The sequence below is a fragment of the Vanellus vanellus genome, assembly GCF_965231255.1.
Source record: "Vanellus vanellus genome assembly, contig: HAP1_SCAFFOLD_185, whole genome shotgun sequence".
In the NCBI taxonomy this organism is placed as follows: Eukaryota; Metazoa; Chordata; class Aves; order Charadriiformes; family Charadriidae; genus Vanellus; species Vanellus vanellus.
In genome coordinates, this window is record NW_028126895.1 from 291,246 (window position 1) to 305,353 (window position 14,108).

At 49.5% G+C, this 14,108-nt stretch overlaps 1 protein-coding gene across 1 annotated transcript; it reads left to right on the top strand.

Moving 5' to 3' along the window:
• Positions 1 to 5,904: 5,904 nt before the first annotated feature.
• Positions 5,905 to 6,840, top strand: LOC309685678 (olfactory receptor 6E1-like; the record flags this gene model as incomplete). The annotated part of the gene is made up of 1 exon (XM_082501407.1): positions 5,905 to 6,840. The coding sequence occupies one exon, from the start codon at positions 5,905 to 5,907 to the stop codon at positions 6,838 to 6,840; it is 936 nt and encodes a 311-aa protein (XP_082357533.1).
• Between the last annotated feature and the right edge of the window lie 7,268 nt (positions 6,841 to 14,108).

Consider the following 14,108-nt stretch of genomic DNA (forward strand, 5'->3'; position numbering starts at 1 on the left):
CCTCTTCATGTCCACGGAGGTGTCCGAGTGCCCATCAGCTGATGCCCCGCAGCTCTGTCTCTGCACTGACAACCACGCTGCCTGTATCTGTTCAGTGGCGTCAAGGACCCAGGGAGGGTATCCAGAGGAAAGAGTGGGCTGGAATAAGAAGACGTGCAGGACAGGGCTGTACCAAGACACATGGCCCCACTTCCTAGTGGCCGCTGTGCAAAGAGCCATTGGCACACTAATGACACCCACCTCAGCAAACCCAGCACCTACCTGTAGTCCCCAGCAGGATGTCACAGCTCTTCCTCTGAGGGGAATGGAGCATGAAAGGCAAGGTCTGGGGGCTATCTCCTGCCTCTTCCCCATTCCACCCTCCCCTTTCCAATTCTGCCTGCAGACCCTGACCCATGGCTTAGTCACTGCTCTGTCCTTGCACTCACCTGTCAGCATCTCCTTCTGAGAGTCTTCAGCAGCACCTGAATATCCCCTTCTCTGCAGTGCCTCCCGGGTTTATAGAAGAGGCTCCTGAAGGTTCCTGCTGCAGCTCAACTCTCTGTGTCACAGAAAGTGAGCCCTGTGCAAGTGAAGCCCCAGGGGGATGAAAGCCCTGAGCTGCCCTCCCTTGGACCTCTGTGCTCTTCGGAGGCGGGAAACGAGCTGGGGAATGAGCCGTGATCTCTTCCAGCTCACGGAGCAGAACTATAATGAGATGCTCCTCACGGATCTCCTTCTAGACTCCACGAATGGTTGTTTGGGAGGGAGGAGTGATTTCCTCCAAGCTAAGGAGACTGGGAATGTGGGACAGGATAAGTCCCTCACAGGGGTGCCAGGCTCTGCCCTTTAAGGAGAGAGGAAACCCAAACCTTCCCCAGAGGCCAAGGTGCTTCACTTGCTGGGGACTAAAGTGAGCTCAGCTGCTGATCTAGAGTGACAGTTAGGACTCCACCCTCCTAGAGGAATGGTGCACAGGGTTCTCCTTGGCTCCGGCTTTAGGTTAAGGGAGCTGACTTAGGTTAAGCTCTGCTGACTTGCTCCTCATGACAGGTGGACCCCTCAGGTCTCTCCTCTGAGTGCAAAGGGAGAGAAAGACCCTGAGACATCATTTAGGGTAGCAACTGCACAGAGCATTGTCTCCAGTGGAGTCAGACTTGGTGGTCAGGGCTGTGGCCCAGTAGGGTCTTGAAAACTTCAAAGAGTAGACATTCCATAGCCTGCCTGGACAACTTGTTCCAATGTCTGTCTGTCTGATGTTCTTCCTGTTCCAGGTCAGAATCTCCCATTTCAGGTTATAGAATCATAGACTTCTAGGATGGTTAGAGTTGGAAGGGACCTTAAAAATCATCTTGTTCCAACCCCCTGCCATGGGCACCTTCCACCACTCCAAGTTGCTCAAAGCCCCATCCAGCCTGGCCTTGAACGCTTCAAGGTATGGAACATCCACAGCTTCTCTGGGCAACCTGTGCCAGTGTCTCACCACCCTCAGAGTGAAGAATTTCTTTTCCCATATCCAATCTAAATCTCCCCTTTTCCAGTTTGAAGCCATTCCCCCTCGTCCTATCACTACATGCCCTTGTAAAAAGTCCCTCTCCAGCTTTCTTGTAGGCCCCCTTTAAGTACTGGAAGGCCACTGTAAGGTCTCCCTGGAGCCTTCTCTTCTGCAGACTGAAGAACCCCAACTCTCTCAGCCTCTCTTCATAAGAGAGGTCTCCATCCACCTGCATCATAAGAATGGAATCATGTAGTTACCAAGGCTAATGGTTTCTTCACAAGCAGAGTCCTTTTGTAACTGTAAGGTTGTAGCTGTTCCTGGTGGGGGTCTCTGCAGATCCATCTCTGATCACACATGAGGCCTTGCTCCAGATGTGCCCCAGCTGCTGGTGGCTCTCCATGTGTGTGAGGCCAGAGCGGGGGGACGAGGGGCCCATGAGCAGCCTTCCCTCAGCAGATCCCACCACCCTTCAGGCACACTAGCTGAATGGGGGTTTAGCAGGTGGGTGGGACAAGACAATCTCCAGAGACCCCCTCCAAAACCCTACCGGTGTGATCCTGGGATTCTGTGAGTGATCTGGTTTGAGCCAGTGCACGTGAAGGAATTTTTTCCTGGATGATATTTACGTTCACTCTTGGCTCTAGTTAAGGTCTGACCCACGCTTTGACTCCAGGGGAGCTTTTCTGTCAAAAACAAGAGCATTTTTCCTTTCCCACTTGGGTTCTGATAGTGACTCCCAGACACCCTGGCCACCTTTTTCCCCCACAAGACAGCTTGCTTCCAGACACTGCTCCCCTGACTGAAGGGAGCTGAGGGTCCTCACTGGTGCCTACCTGAGGCTGGTGGCAGCTGAAGAAGTGTGTCCTGATCAACCTGTGCAGGTACAGTCTGGAGAGTCAGGCCCGGCAAGGAGTCAGAGCCCATTTTGCCAAGTTGTACCATGCTGTTCCTCCAGGAGTTCCTCAGCTCTTGCAGCGTTGAGGTCTATGGTCAGCAGGGCCCTGTGAGCCTTGTGCAGAGGGCAGGAGAGAGCCAGTCAGCCTTCTCCAGCCCATGAGTCTCTCTAGGAGAAGACCCAGGTCTGCCTTAGGCACTGGTTCTATCCAGTTCCTGGACGCTGGTCTTCATGGTCTCCTCATTGCCTGCACCCAGGCATTGGAGTCCTGCAGGCCCTGCTCCAGTTGCTGGAAGACAGACCTCGTATCCTCCTCACCGGTGATTCCAGCTTGAAGTTCACTGCCATTCACACATGCCCACTAAGAACAGAGGATGCGCCCGCACAGAAGGTAGTTGGAAATCGGCTCCAATGAGAACACAGGACACAGGCTACTGCAGGGCTCCATCAGAGAAGCCTGCTGACTAGAAACCTGTTTCCACTCACACGGTCCCTTTTTTCCCCTTTGCTCTGTTTTCCTATTTTGTTGCCAAACCACTTTCCTGCTGGTTCTGTTTTCCTTTACACTCAAAAGGAGTTTTCCAGGGCTACACACAACAGGGACTTATGCAAGAGTCCCGATTTCAGTATGTATATAGCAACACACGGATTATGGTGCTGTAGGCATCCTAGTCAAGGGAAGGCTTAAAGGGAAATTGCAAGGAGACTTTTGCAATGGCTGCGTGGGTCTGTAGAAGAGATGCTTCTGAAATGATCATAGAATAATAGAGTGATTGAGGTTGGAAAAAGCCTTTAAGTTCATCGAGTCCAACTGTTAACCTAACACTGCCAAGTCCAGCAGTTAATTTTGAAGGTGACTCATTTTGGCTCATTTTGGAGCTGGTTAATTTTGAAGGGGGTGACTCAACTCAATCCTTTGGTTCCATGTCAATCCACTCTCTCAGACCAGTGTCTCCTCTTGCCGATGTAGATGATGAGTTGGGAGGGTCCCTGGACCACCCACGGGATTAATGACTGAAGTGCTCTGGCTGCACACTTGCACAGGCTTGATGCCCAGCTACACCACCATGAGAAATGTAACAGAATTCATACAGCTTTTGCCAGAAATATCAGTTCCTAGCTGGCAGTCCAGAATACCCATGCAAGCCAGCAAGGCTGGAGAGGCATTTCCTGAGTCTGAAGACAAGTGGGCTGGATCAGTATTTGTTTCATGCCACTGGGTAAAAACACAGAGAAAAGCAGAATCCTTACGGAGGGCAGTTCTGGTCTCCCATTTCAAGAAGGAAGAGGAAGCCCAAGAAAAGGGAAGGAAGGGTCAAAACCACAACATGGTATTAGTTACCCTTGTCATGCGTTCAACTGACTGGATACTCAAAATGGATCCTCACAACCATACCACATCTTTCCTGAAGAGCTTTCCAGTCATTCCAGAGTGGAAAGTCCTCCTTTTCACACCGCTGCTGGTGATTTATCTGCTCACTGTCACGAGGAATGCAGTCACCATTGCCGTCATTTGACTCTGCCGCTAGTACCACACCCCCATGGATCCCTTCCTCAGCATCTTGTCCTTCTTGGCCATTTGGTTCACTTTGGTCATTCCCCTAACATGTTTGGCAGTCTCTGTGGCTGCTTACAAGTCACAGACCTTCTCCTCTGTCTTCCTGGGCCCAGCTGAGTTTAACCTATGTGCTGGGATGTGTTTCCTTTGCTGCAGTGCCATTTGCAACCCCTCATACTACTCTGTCCTTACGAACTCCTGGTTGTGCTCCATGCTCATCTTTAGCTGCTGGGGAATGACAACTCTATCCATGCTCAGCCCCACCAACTTGTATGCCATCGGACCCTCTGTGCCCAGTGTAGAGACTGCTTCTTCTGCGGCATTGTCCCTTTGCTGGGAGCAGCCCGCGTGGGCACCAGCTACTATGAAACATTAGCGTTGCTCTCTCCTCTTATTTTCAGATAATTTAGGTGTCACCCAACAGAGTAAGAACACACAACTCTTTGGGTGTTTGAACTGACCCAGAAAATGGAAACTGGGACTGTGACCTCTGTTGCACTGACTCACTATGCTCATCCTGCTGTAGGTGACTGAGCCTGAGCCGCATCCAGCCAGTGGTTTAACCTCAGAAAGTTTTGCAGGCACAGCCAGTGCAGAAATTCCCCTGTGCCAGACTAGAGGCAAAGAACAAGCCGGGCGATTGGGTTCTAAGACAAGCCTGAGCCCCAAGCTCAAATGTCCATGCAAGCATGGGGCACCGCCCTATACTGAACTTCCCATTTTACTCCTTGGGTAAGTGCTACCCATTCTGCCCTGGGACAGAGCCTGTGGGGACAACACAGGCTGTGGAGAAGCTTTGCATCCCTGCTTCAAACCCACCGTCTCCTCCCCTCCCTCTCCTCCCCTTCCATTTTGAATCATCCTAACTTTGGGGGTCATCTGCTCTGCTTCTTTCTATGTCTAAAAGCAAATGCAAAGATGAAGGGAAAAACGTCAGTCTTCATTGCATGTATTTTTTCTTGTGCTTCCTTCTGTTAGATGTGTATTTTGATGCAAAAATACCCCAGTAAGTTAATGGGTCAGAGATTTGAGACTTGAATAATGAGTTTCATGTACTTCGTTGCAGGTGCCTATGAGAACTTGTTTCCCCAAGGCTCCCTCTACAGTCAATGGAGACACAAGAAAATGCTAGAGGTTGGGTCCTCCCAACCCATAACTGGCATGCCAAAGAAAGATTACAAATCTCTTCCAGACACTCTTCTCTTGCCCTGCATTTAGGTCAGGACATTTGGTAGTAATAGCAATGAGCCGCTGTTTGGAAACCACTGCATTTCGGCCCAGACGAATGTCAGAGGAGACCGTGTGACAGAGTGTGTGGAACCATGGTAAATTTCAATCATTATTTAGAATACTGAAGAAGACAAGTTCTATGTGGTCCCTATTCCACCCCCTCCCCCTTTCCGGAAGAAAGCAAGAAGAGAGCAAGAATCTGTGGAAGAGAGCAGGGGATTACAAAAGAGGTGCTTGATATTACTTGGTTTGAAATCAACAAATCCTCAGGGATTCCTAGCCCAAAAAGGCAAGTACTGAAAAGTACAAAAAAGAGCTTTCAACATACACATTTGATTTGATTTGATTTGATGTTTAACATTTGTGCAATAGAAGAGATGAGTTTGGCACACAGGTATGACAGACGTTTGCAATAGGTCTGAGTGAATTTGGAATTTCCCAGGAATGGGCTGAAATGGCTAAAAGCCTCTTTAAAATCTTCTGTTCTGCAGAAAGAACCCTTTGTGAGTGTTTGAAAAAGGTAGAAAGAAGACGACAAATACTCTGGGGACTCTAACTGAAATGTAAAACATAAAAGCCAGGGTGTGAGAAATGCTTGGAGGACTATCTCTGTGTTCTATAGGAAGACTGCAGGAAAACAAAGACGTAGAAGAGGAAGGATAGACCTGGTCATCCAGACCATGAAATTATCACACTTGGCTTTCTGCCGTGTTCCTGTCTCGGCAGGATGAACTGAAATTCAGCATGGGACCAGAAAATGAAACTGCAGTTGCTGAGTTCATCCTCGAGGGTTTCTCGGGGCTTGATCAAAGACTACAGCTATTTCTCTCTCTGGTCCTTCTGCTCATATACCTGACAACAGTGATGGGGAACACAACCATCATTTTCCTTGTGTGTGTGGATCACCGCCTGCAAACCCCCATGTACTTTTTCATCAGCAACCTGTCCTTCCTGGAAATCTGGTTTACGTCCTCCACGAGCATCAAATTGTTTGTGATCCTGGGTTCTGGTAGGAGAACAATCTCACTAAGCAGCTGCTTTGCCCAATCCTATTTCTATTTTGCCCTGGGCTGTACAGAGTTTGTTCTACTTGTTGTCATGTCCTTTGACCGCTATGTTGCCATCTGCCAGCCTTTGCGTTACACTGCCATCGTGAAGCCTCAGCTCTGCGTCCACTTGATTCTTGCTGCTTGGGTCATGGGCATCACACTCTTGACTTACCGTCCGGTCCTCCTCTACAAGCTGACTTTCTGTGGTTCGAACAAGATCCATCATTTTTTTTGTGACAACTCCCCCTTATTCAAATTGTCCTGCTCTGACACCAGCCTGATTTGGAAAATAGACTCGGTTTTATTTTCGTTTGTCATTCTCGGTTCCTTATGTTTAACTCTGACATTTTACATAGGCATCCTTTCCTGTATTCTACACCTCCCAGCAGCCTCCGGCAGGAAAAAAGCCTTTGCTACATGTTCTTCTCATCTCACCACCTTGGCCATTGTATACGGGAGCTGCATTGCTCTCTATGTGCATCCTTCAGGAGATGTTTCCTTGGAGGCAAACAGAATGGTAGCTTTGCTGAACACTGTCCTGTACCCATTCTTAAATCCATTCATCTACAGTCTTAGAAACAAGGCTGTAACACTGGCCCTGAATGAAGCCATTGCCCGTGCAACACGATAGCTTTTCCCTCAATCACGATGCCTTTCTGGACAGCAACTCCAATGATCTGCTCTCCTATGTTAAATAATACCAATGAATATGCATATAACCTCCAAACGCAGATGTCTCAGGAGATTTATGTTCTCATTGGATTGTTTTAGGTTGAGTGATAAGAAGCTCATCTGCAACGGAAGAAGGCACAAGCAATGTCAGGGGTGTAACTCACTTAATGTCCTGCTCCCCAACCCATCACAGCAGAGCCACCAGCTCATCAAGAGCCCATCTCCAGAAATCAAGAAGAGCACAGAGGCACAGTGGCAGATGGAAACCCCAATTACAGACTCCTGAGGAAGGAACAGCTCAGCTCAGCTCCTTCCAGGGCTGCCCTGGAACAGCCATCAGCCCCAGGTGTGAAACCCATCAAGAAGAATCACAGAGAGCAGCTCTCTGGATCACCATTTGGACTACGGGGATTGTTGCCTAGGGCTGTAGGACACATTATGGGTACGCTCCTTTTGATGCAGCCCAGGATGTGGTTGGCTTTCTGGGCCAGTAGTTCCCTGAGCTGCACTTTTGGCCTCCTTCAAAGTTGGGTCCAACACTTGATTGTCCTCTCTCACAAGACCTCTACAAATCCAATGACCTTTCAAAAATTACATTCCACAGAATTATAGATCTTCCCCTGTGACTTCATTGCCACTATTCTGCCTGTTAATAAAGTGGTTTTAATTTCCCTCAACTTTCAGACCTGTATCACCTGTTTATATACAATGACCATTTCTAAAGTCAGCTTTTCAGATGCAGACTGTCTCGACAAAGGCCTTTTCTATTGCACTCCACTTTTCTCCTGCCCTTCCTCTTTGGTCATTCAGATTCCTGTCACCTATCCAGCTGCTGCTTTGAGCTTCAGGGAGTTACAAGTTTGCCTGTCTTTCAGTTGTCTAATTATCTCCTTTAGCCAAGTCTGTAACTACGTTTATATCTCTCTTTTTGTACCTGTCCATCTAAAGCATTTCTGATAAGATCATCCCTTGTAGCAAAGCAACCTCATTAGAGGCAGCTTGTCCTGAGCATCTGGTTGCAGAGGGTGTTTTATTGTTTATCAAACTTGATCATGCTTTACTTTTCTCTGCTTGCGAAGAGGAAAACTCCTCCTGTGCCTGGGTGCAGCCAGGTCTCTGAGGAGCGCAGGAGGGAGATGGTGCAATGGAGCTGTAACACCCTGCTGCAGACTTCAGTGGAGAAGTCTGAGGTAAGGAAAAGTGATGCAAATCCCAGTTGGCCAATGACAGGGATGGGGAGGACAGGGAGGTGAGGAGCAAAGCTGTCCATACAGTCTCAGACCTCAGAGGACTGCTTTTCCTGGCTCTCCAGACCTCCTGAGGATACTCTCTGCATCAATATCAACTGCTGACAGCTTCTATCACCTCTTCTCTAACTGAAAAGCTAATAAAAAGAACCTTTGAAATAAAAAAAAAAAATATTTTCTATTAGGTTCTCTTTAAAATCTTCCTTCTAAATTACACTAGGAAACATCTCCAATTAGCTCTATTGAAGACTTGAAGCAAATGACAGGGAAAGAAATAGCTCATTAGGACTTTCTGTACCTTAATGAGCCCTATGGTGTATTTGACCCTGAGTCCATCAACCTCAGACACTGAGAGGAGACTGAGCAACATGCTCCAGAAGTCCAAGTCAGAAGCAAAGTACCTTGAAGCCTTGATTGGCCCCACTGAGGGTCGTTACTGCCAAAGCCTCCCCATGGGCTCGTTAGAGGAGATAACTGGAGGCTGTGGCTGCAGGTAGGCAGAGGCACTGTGCAGGTGGCTGTAATGCTGAGGAACCCCTTGGTTTGGTTGATGCAGCAGAAAGGCCAACCCCTGACACCCAGGCCCTGGGAAGGCAGGTCCTGCCCCTCACTGGTGGCTCAGGGCTCTTCCTGGGGGCAGTGGGGTGTGAGGGTGAGCAAGGCTGAGTGTAGGAAAACCGCACACCACCTCCCGGCTTCCCCAAGCACTGGGGAAGAAGAAACCAAGTCCAGAGCCTCACCATAAAGTTGTGCCTGTGTTATGGTTTGAGAAACCCCTCACAATTTATTGTCCTTTAGACAATCACTCTGTCACCCGATGACCCCTGCCCACCCAGGAAAGGGAATCAGGCAAAAAACAAGCAAACACATGGGTGGAAATGTCAACAGATTTAATAGACAAAGATTGGATAATTTACATTACTAACACCAAAGAACCAATATGGATCCAGATACCAATACAAAATATACAAAGACTACACTCAGCCAACGATATCAGTCGGAAGCTGTGCACTCCCAGCAGTGGACAGTAAATGTGGGACACTGCGAGCGCTACAGCTTCGGGAGGAGGGGGAGGGCTGGAGGATCTGGCACTGGGGAAGAAGTTCTCAGGATGGCAGCCATCAAGGGAGAGAATGAACTTTGCAGCAAACTTTCTAATCTATATTGAATGTGACGACGCTCATGGTATGAAATAACCGTGGTGGCAGCTTGGGTCGAGTGCTGAGGTCTCCCTCCTGAGGTCCCCGCTCCGGGCGAGCTCGAAAACGCTGAGACATCGAAACCCACACACCACAGCTGGCTATAAAGTAAATATAGTCACAAATTCAGACACTGGAGTCCTGTAAAAGTGCAGTCTCACTCAAATTACTGTTATATTTGTCTTCTAATGTATATATACACACACACGCAAAAATATAATTCTCTAAAGTGATGAACTATTCATTTAAGAGGTCTGTTGAATTTCTGTAGTTCAAAACGAGGAGTCCCATCTATCGTAATTGTCAGCAGAACTGCTACCCTGGACTTCCGGAGGGCAGACTTGGGGCTTTTCAGGAGCCTGGTTGACAAAGTCCCCTGGGAGGCAGTCCTCCAGGGCAAAGGAGCCCAGGAAGCCTGCATGTTTTTCAAGAAGGAAGTCTTAAAGGCGCAGGAGCAGGCTGTCCCCCTGTGCCAAAAGACAATCTGTCGGGGAAAAAGAACGGCCTGGCTGAACGGGGAGCTAGGGTTGCAACGTAGGGAGAAAAAGAGGATTTATGGCCTTTGGAAGGGCAAGCCACCCAGGAGGACTACAAAGAGGTAGTGAGGCTACGTAGGGAGAAAATTAGAAGGACCAAAGCCCAGCTAGAACTAAACCTGGCTTCTGTTGTCAAGGGCAACAAAAACAGGTTCTATAAATGCATTAGCAATAAAAAGAAAACGGAGGATAAGCTCTGTCCTGTAGTAGATGGGACCAGTAACATAGTGACCAAGGATGAGGAAAAGGCTGAGGTACTTTATGCCATCTTTGCCTCAGTCTTCAGCAGTAGAACCAGTTGTTCTCTAAGTGCCCAGACCCTTGAGATGGAAGACAGGGATGGGGAGCAGAATGAAGCCCCTGTAATCCAAGGGGAAATGGTGAGGGACCTGCTTCAGCACCTGGAGGTACACAAATCTATGGGGCTGGATGGGATCCACTCAAGGGTACTGAGGGAGCTGGCGGAAGTGCTCACCGGCCCACTGTGCATCATTTATGAGAAGTCCTGGCTAACCAGGGAGGTCCCAGCTGACTGGAGGTTGGCAAACGTGACACCCATCCACAAGAAGGGCAGGAAGGAGGATCCAGGGAACTACAGGCCGATCAGTCTGACCTCGGTGCCTGGGAAGGTCATGGAACAGATCATCCTCAGGGCCATTACATGGCACATGCAGGAGAATAGGGTGATCAGGCCCAGTCAGCATGGGTTTGTGAAAGGCAGGTCATGCCTGACAAAACTCATCTCCTTCTATGACAAGGTGACCCACTTAGTGGATGAGGGAAAAGCTGTGGATGTAATCTACCTGGATTGTAGCAAAGCTTTTGACACCGTTTCCCATAGCATTCTCCTGGAGAAGTTGGGTGCTCATGGCCTGGACCAGGTGTACTCTTCGCTGGGTAAAAAACCATCTGGATGGCCGTGCCCAGAGAGTGGTGGTGAATGGAGTTCAATGCAGTTGGTGTCTGGTCACAAGTGTTGTATCCCAGGGCTTGGTGCTGGGGCCGGTTCTCTTTAATATCTTTATCAATGATCTGGATGAGGGGATCGAATGCACCCTCAGTAAGTTCGCAGATGACATTAAACTAGGTGGGCGTGCTGATCTGCTTGAGGGTAGGTTGGCTCTGCAGAGGGATCTGGACAGGCTGGACTGATGGGCCAAGGCCAATGGTGATAGGTTCAACCAATCCAAGTGCCAGGTCCTGCACTTGCATCACAACAACCCCATGCAGCACTACAGGATTGGGGCGGAGTGGCTTGAAAGCTGCCCGGCAGAAAAGGACCTGGGGGTGTTTGTGGACAGTCAACTGAATATGAGCCACCTCTTCTCCCTGGTGACAAGGGATAGGACAAGAGGAAATGGGATCAAGTTATGCCAGGCAAGGTTTAGATTCGATATTAGGAAACACTTTTTTCACTGAAAGGGTTATCAAGCATTGGAATAGGCTGCCCAGGGAGGTGGTGGTTTCACCATCTCTGGAGATGTTTAAAAAAAGGGGAGATGCGGTACTTAGGGACATGGTTTAGAAATGGTTTTTGTCAGGGTAGGTTAATGGTTGGACTTGACAACCTTAAAGGTCCCTTCCAACCTCAGCAATTCTATGATTCTATGATTCTACAACAGGTACTGCTGAATGGTGTTACTGCTGCCTGGGCTTTTCCCCTTGTTGAACCCAGTGAAGTTCCCCTCTGCTCCTTTCTCCAGCCTGCTGAGGTCCCTCGTTACCAGGAAATAGTGGCATCCCAGGTGCCAAAGAGGAGTGAGGAAGGCCAGCAGCAGAGCACAGATGGGCAGACTCCACGGAAGATGACTTTCATGTGCGTGGGAGACTGATACAAGCGGTGCCCTGGGAAGCAGCTCTGAAGGGTGAAGGAGCTCAGGGAATCTCATAGGCCTTACAGGACAGCCTCCTCCAAGGGCAGGAAGGATCTCTCTGAATAGCCGTGAAGAGAAACATCCCTCTGAGGAGGCTGCTGGTGTAAAGTGAGTGAGCGCCAGGGCCAAAAGACAGCATGCAGGAGGTGGAAGCAGGGGCAGCTGCCAAGGAGGAACTGGGAACCCTTGGCCCAGCATGGAGGGAGGGTGTCAAAGCCAAAGCTGCCATGGGCTGGAGAGTTGCAGTGCTGGGGAGCAAAAGCCCAATGAGCTGATGCAGGCTTGGAGGGTCATGGGGAATGAGTCAGCCTCTGCCGGGAGGCCTGTGACAAGTGAGCACTGCAGAGGTTTGCATCTTGAATGCATGCCTCAGCCTAGGAGAGGGGGGGTGCCTCCTGCAAGGGATGGTGCGGGGGCTGTGCCAGTCCATCCATATGGCTCTGGATGGTGCCGACTCTACTTGAAGTCATTCCTCTAAGCCAAACGCATTGGCATTAATGCCAAAGTGGCTAGTTAATATCAAACATGTTATTCCCTTTGTCTCTCTGCTTTGACATCTTTTCACTTTGACTACACTCCCAAAATCTTTTTAATGAGCCACATCAGAACTGAAGACTAAAGGAAATTTGTGCCCTGACTTGGTTCCTTCGGGTGTTTTGTGTGGGAATGAGCCCTCTGGTGCCGAGTTCCTGAACTGCAGCTCCTGAAAGGCTGACCAAGCTTCTGGAGAAGCAGCAAACCTGGAGGTTTCTGAGGGTGTTGGCAGGCCCTGCTGACGTCCCTCACTGAAGAGACCATGGAGGGAATGAGCAGGCAAAGCACCTGTCTCTGGGGACTGGTAAAGCAGGAAGTCGAAGGCACTTGGTACAGGAGGAAATTTAAATGTGAAGACCCCTGTGAAAACCCTTGATGTGCTTTACCAAGCAGAATGGTCAAGCCCAGAGCCCCAGCCCCTGGGAAGGGGTATCCTTGGCCTCTTAAAATACTCTGGTCACTTTGTGGGGGCAATGCAATGTGGGAATGTGTAACACCAGGTGCAGATCAGCAGTAGCGCACGTCCCAGGCTCTGTGGAGGGCAGGTGAGGAGAAAAAATGCACTGGAGCTGTCAGAATCTGGTGTCCTCTCATGGCGCACAGTGGGAGAGACAGAAGCCATAGCTGAGCAGACAAGGCTCTCAGTTCTGTTTGGGTGTCAAAGCCCCACCAAGGCCCTTGGCCGTCCCCACCACAGCTGCACACTCCTACTCCTGTGCCTACTTCCTTCCTGTGAGCACTGGGATTTTCTGGGGCTTTGCCAATGCCTGTGACTTCCCGACAATGCATGTGGATTCTTCAGTCATGATGACCTTCCAAAATGTATCACAGCAGCCCTCTTGTGACATTGGGCTGATCTCCCAACATCTTTAGATTCATCCCATCTGGTCCAATGGACTACTAAGGGTTGACCTTAGCTAAGTATCCCCAGACTTGATCTCCATCCACAGCTGGGTTTTGCATGGGGTTTTGCCTCTTAGGCACATGGAACTGGGAGGCCTTGCTGGTGAAGAAGGAGGAGAGAAGAGAACACAGAAAAACTTGGATCTACACATGCTCTTACCGAATTCAGCAGTGGTCACACACGATGTTCAATTCTTCTTTCAAAGTTCCTGGAGTAGTAACAGCTCATCCTTATGCCCTTGAACTTCCGTGCAAGTGTCAGCTCTATAGGACCTGTGGCTTTTCTAAAACCAACCGTATTTCTGAATTCTTCCTTTGTTTTAACACATGCCTCCTCATCTTGGTCCAATTTTGTTCAATATATTCATTAATGACCTGGATGAGGGGACAGAGTGTATCCTCAGCAAGTTTGCTGATGATACCAAACTGGGTGGGGTGGCTGACACCCCAGAGGGCCGTGCTGCCATCCAGCGTGACCTGGACAGACTGGAGAGCTGGGCAGAGAAGAACCTAATGAGCTTCAACAAAACCAAGTGCAAGGTCCTGCACCTGGGGAGGAAGAATGCTAGGCACCAGTACAGGTTAGGGGCGGACCTGCTGGGAAGCAGCTCTGAGGAGAAGGATCTGCGGGTCGTGGTAGACAGTAAATTATCCATGGCCCAGCAATGTGCCCTTGTCGCCAAAAAGGCCAATGGAATCCTGGGCTGCATAGGGAAGAGTGTGGCCAGTAGGTCGAGGGAGGTCATTCTCCCCCTCTACTCTGCACTGGTGAGGCCACAACTGGAATACTGTGTCCAGTTTTGGGCTCCCCAGTTCAAGAGGGACAGGGAACTGCTGGAGCGAGTCCAGCGAAGGGCAACTAAGATGATTAAGGGCTTGGAGCATCTGCCTTATGAGGAAAGGCTGAGAGAGCTGGGACTCTTTAGCCTGGAGA